The 5163-nt window shown below is 37.1% G+C and overlaps 1 protein-coding gene across 1 annotated transcript; it reads right to left on the reverse strand.

Annotated features, from left to right (window-relative positions):
* Positions 1 to 899: 899 nt before the first annotated feature.
* Positions 900 to 1484, reverse strand: LOC308678828 (olfactory receptor 13G1-like; the record flags this gene model as incomplete). The annotated part of the gene is made up of 1 exon (XM_081346061.1): positions 900 to 1484. One exon carries the CDS (start codon positions 1482 to 1484, stop codon positions 900 to 902), a length of 585 nt encoding a protein of 194 aa, XP_081202187.1.
* Positions 1485 to 5163: the final 3679 nt, after the last annotated feature.

Below are 5163 nucleotides of genomic sequence, written 5' to 3' on the forward strand. Positions count from 1 at the left end.
TTCATCAGCTCATATACTGTTTTTTTCTGCTGACTTCTAAATCTGTTCCCATTCATCTGATGTCCTTCTACAATTTATATTTTGATTCTTTAACCTTTTAGATGGTGAACTCTTATTTTTTGTCAAGGATTATCACATAAATAGCACCAAGTATCACTAAAATTATACTTATCAGTACTTTATCACTAGGACTGTTTTAATGAATTCCTAGATATTTTCATAATGTAGACAAACAAGAATTAAACCCCATACAATAGTTGTTCTTAATAGGCAAGAAAAAAATATAACAGAAACTTTGGGAGAACTGGAAAGGAACATAGAAATATACATAACTATCATCTTGGAGAAAATGAAATGGTTTCTTGATAATTTTTTTTGATTTTGCTTAGTCACAATCTATAATTTATAATGGGTGCAAACAAGATATTTTTCAGTTATTCAATAAACTACAGTTAACAATAATCACTTTGCAGCTGTTCAATGATAACAAACATCTAACATTAAAAGCTAGTAATTTAATAAATGTATGTAGATATACATATATAAAAACAGACATTTGTTTTGTAGCCATGAAAAGGGGAATGAGGGGAAGCAGACAGAGGCACATGTTAGTTTTTAAGATTCCACAGTATAGTTTTCAGGTTAATTTGGTTTACATATAGTTAGAATTAAGAATTCCCTTTAAAGTGTATTTGATTACTATTCTTGATGATTCCACATAGGACACTTGGTCCCAAATTAACTATCACAATTATTATATAACTCTTACCACATATGTTCAAAGTGATAAATTTGTTCCTGTCAAATATTTATCAAGCAATCAATCAATTAATCAATCAAATATTTATCCAACTCTCCAAACTGTAATTTAGAACATTATAGATATTAATATTAATGTCTTAAAATATTGTACTTCTTCCAACAAAGTCCTTGAGAGCTTCTTTTACTTCTCTGTTTCTTAGTGAATATATGACTGGATTAATAACTGGGGTTACCACTGAATAAAGGAGGGAAATGTATTTGACTCTGTTTAAAGAATAGACTGAAGTGGGTCTGCTATATGTGTAGATGACTGCTGAAAAGTAAAAACTAACTACAATAAGATGGGAGGAACATGTGGAGAATGCTTTTTTCTTCCCTTCAGTGGAATTAATTCTGAAGATGGCCCTTATAATAAATCCGTATGATGTTAGGGTCAATCCACAAGTGAAAACACCAAAAATTATATCTGCTACAAATGCCATTGTTTCATTCAAACTGGTGTCTGAGCATGATAGCTTCAAAAGTGGAGGCACATCACAGAAGAAATGATTGATAATATTGGATTCACAGAAGGATAGCTGTAGGACAAGTCCAGAATGAACTGCAGAATTTGTCAATCCTGAAACCCATGCTCCAACAGCTACTGCAGCACACAATTCCTTCCTCATGATCAGAGTATATTGCAATGGGTAACAGATAGCAACAAAACGGTCAAAAGCCATGCCTGTCAATAGCAGAATTTCTGTCACCAGGAACAATACGAAAAAATAGATCTGAGTGATGCAGCCATAAAATGTGATGGTGTTTCTGTATGAGAAAAGTGTATGCAGCAATTTGGGAATTGTGGTTGAGATGGAGAGCACATTCACTAAGGACAGATTCGCAAGGAAGAAATACATTGGAGTGTAAAGTTTCTTAGAATTGCATATGATAAATATAAGAAGGAAGTTACCGACCAGAGCTGTAACATAACTAAATACGAATGACCAGAATAGAATTTTCTGTATTTCAGGAGAACGTGTTAAACCTAACAGCACAAATTCCCTGATAGTTGAATGGTTCTTCCTTTCAAAGTCTCTGATGTTGACAACCTACACAAACAAATGATATCTTATGAATCAGTTATCATAATACACACCCAAGTTCTCTCAACACACGCCATCCCAAATAAAGACAAATAAGCACCAATGAACATTAAAATTCTGTTAGACATTAGAATATAATGAAACATTATAAAATATTCTTATAGTTGTTAAAGTGAGTGAAGGAACATGATCTGTCTGACTTTCCACAACATTCTCATCATCTACAAGGAGAAGGAGAAGGAGCAGAGGAAATCAGTGAAATCCATCTGTTTGAAAACTAATTTTATCTATTTACAAGCTTGCCAGTAACTAGTAACAAGAAAGACAGAAACTTTGCTCTATGTGACCTCTAACATTTTTTTTCTTTTTTCAAGGTTTTAAAATAGAGAACTGGAGACCTAAGTTCTATTCTAAATTGGAGAAATTCTTTTGTTAGGAAAGGAAAGTCTTTGAATCAAACAGAAATATCTTAAATTTCTTCTCCCGCTCCCTCCCTCTCTTACAGTATATTAAAAAGAAATTCCTCTACCCACTTATTTGTTATACTTAATTCTGAATACATTGTCATAGAATTACTTGGCAAGCATTATTTATTTTTGTTTATTTTTATTTGTTTTGATTTATATATTATTATAGAAATATAATATAATATATTATATTATTGGGTCTCTACAACATTTCAGTTTCCTATACATTAGAACAAACTTCCTGCTTATATCTAAATGCACAGAAATTTTATGAATTGCTTTTTTCCTCTTCCTTCCAAAAGTTACCTAATTTTATCCAGCTCTTTAAGAGGATGTACTGGAAGAGGAACATTTATTAAACAATTTTCAATGTATTAAAACTACTAATTGCACCTGGAAAATGATGCCACATTCCAGGAAAAAGGCAAATCAGTGATGGTTGCTTCCTACACATCCAGTACTTAGAGTTGTTGGTTGGATATAGAGGCTAAATGTAGCTTGAAAACATTGTAATCATAATCTTGATAATAGCAACTAATGAAACTAAAGTTAGTTATACAGCACCAATTAGTCATACTGATTACAATTTTCTACTTTAAGTACCCCAATTCTTGACCAAAAGTTAGATTCAGATGACATATTTGTGTCTCCCCATATTCTTACTACCATTATAGCCCTCAAAACATTTGACATTTCAGGGAAATATGTAAGAACAAGATCAAATTAAATACTTGCATTCATAGCTATTATTTTTCCCCTCCTTGAAACCTGAAGGAGTTTTCAGTTATTCCTCTGGGAAGCTTCAGTTTCTCTTCCTTTCTACTATCATAATGGCTCCTCACAACTGTTTTTCTTTGATTATAAGCATTACCTGGGAACCAAGCCAGATTTGTTGAGTGATTTCTTGTTATAAAATTTATTTATTTATTTATTTTATCACATTTATATACCGCCCTTTCCCGAAGGACTCAGGGCGGTTTACAGGGTAAATTAAAAAACAAAGATACAAAAGTTAAAAACAGATTAAAAAAAATTATATTCGTCCCTGCATAAGTAAAACCCCAGTTAAAATTAAGATTAAAGCTAAAATTAAAATTCTCAGCCTGAGCCAGAGAGCTCGAAGAGCCAGGTCTTCAGGTCCCGTCGGAGTGAACGGAGGTCGGGGGCAGTCCTCAACTCCACTGGCAGCTGGTTCCAAAGGGCAGGCGCACCCACTGAGAAGGCCCTATCCCTGGGTGTCGTCCGCCGGCAATCTCTTACCGGTGGCACCCTGAGAAGACCCTCCCTGTGGGAGCGCACTGGATGAAGGGAGCTTGATGCCGGCAGCAGGTGTTCCCTCAGATATCCCGGACCCAAGCCATTTAGGGCTTTATAGGTCATCACCAGCACCTTGAATCTCACCCGGAGGGCAACCGGGAGCCAATGCAGCTCGCGGAGTAGCGGTGTTACATGGGAGTATCGGGAAACTGCCATCACAACTCGCGCGGCCGCATTCTGCACCAGCTGAAGCCTCCGAGTGGTCCTCAAGGGCAGCCCCATGTAGAGAGCGTTGCAGTAGTCTAAACGGGAGGTCAAGAGCGCATGAGTGACTGTGCGTAGGGCATCTCAGTCCAGATAGGGTCGCAACTGGCGCACCAGGCAAACCTGGTCACGGCTCCTATATGGTCTTCAAAATTGAGTCATGAATCCAGGAGGACGCCCAAGTTGCGAGCCCTATCAATGGGGGGTAACACCTCACCCCCCATCGTTAGAGATGGAATAGTCTGGTTAACCCGAGATGCCAATATGCACAGCCACTCAGTCTTGGCGGGATTGAGACGAAGCCTGTTTCTCCCCATCCAGACCTGGACCGCCTCCAGACAACGGGACATCACGGCAAGGGCATCGCTGGGTTGGTTCGGGGTGGAAAGAAAAAGTTGGGTATCATCAGCGTACTGATGATACCCCACCCCGAAATCATGAATGATCTCACCCAGCGGCTTCATATAGATGTTGAACAGGAGGGGCATTGCAGTAGTTTATCCGAGAGGTCACGAGCGCATGAGTAACTGTATGCAGGGCATCCCGGTCCAGATAGTGCCGCAACTGGTGCACCAGGCGAACCTGGGCAAAAGCCCCCCTGGACACAGCTCCTACATGGTCTTCCAAACTGAGCTGTGAGTCAAGGAGGACACCCAAGTTGCGAGCCCTATCTACGGGGGGTAACACCTCACTCCCCATAGTTAAAGATGGAATGAACTGAAGTTCCCGAGATGCTGGTATGTACAAAATGGTATATTGTGCATACTAGTTTCCAATTTTTCTCATTTTCTTCTATTGTTAACTGAAGTGATTGTAATTGGTTATGAACTGAATGTTATATTATCACATAATAAGACTTAGGAATGTAGTTTGATTTTTGAAGAATTGTTTAGGTTTCCTTGAATCAATTTTCTGAAACAAAACTTTACATAATCTTAGGAAATTATTAGTGGTTTGTTTTGATCCAGACTGAAAGCAGGAGAATCTAATTTTGTTTGAGATCTTTAAGACTGCATAAGTTGTTGGATCTAGGGCTCTTTTACTGCATAAGTCATTGGATCCAGGGGTCTTTTAAGTTAGCAGGTTATATAACACTTTCTAAAAATATATGTCCATTGTTTGGTATGTGATCTGAAATGTGAATAATTTATGAAAAATCATGATTTTTATGGTAAGTATCAAGATCAAGGTTTTTATGTATGCAAGCAGACAGGAATTCATAAAGCAATTTATTTCAGAGTGGATGAATCTGATCATCTTGACTGACCATGAATTTTCAGAGTAAAATACTTTTTAAAAATCCTTTGTACTCATACATTAATTACCTT

Source organism: Vipera berus (genome assembly GCF_964194415.1).
Source record: "Vipera berus genome assembly, chromosome: Z".
Classification (NCBI taxonomy): Eukaryota; Metazoa; Chordata; class Lepidosauria; order Squamata; family Viperidae; genus Vipera; species Vipera berus.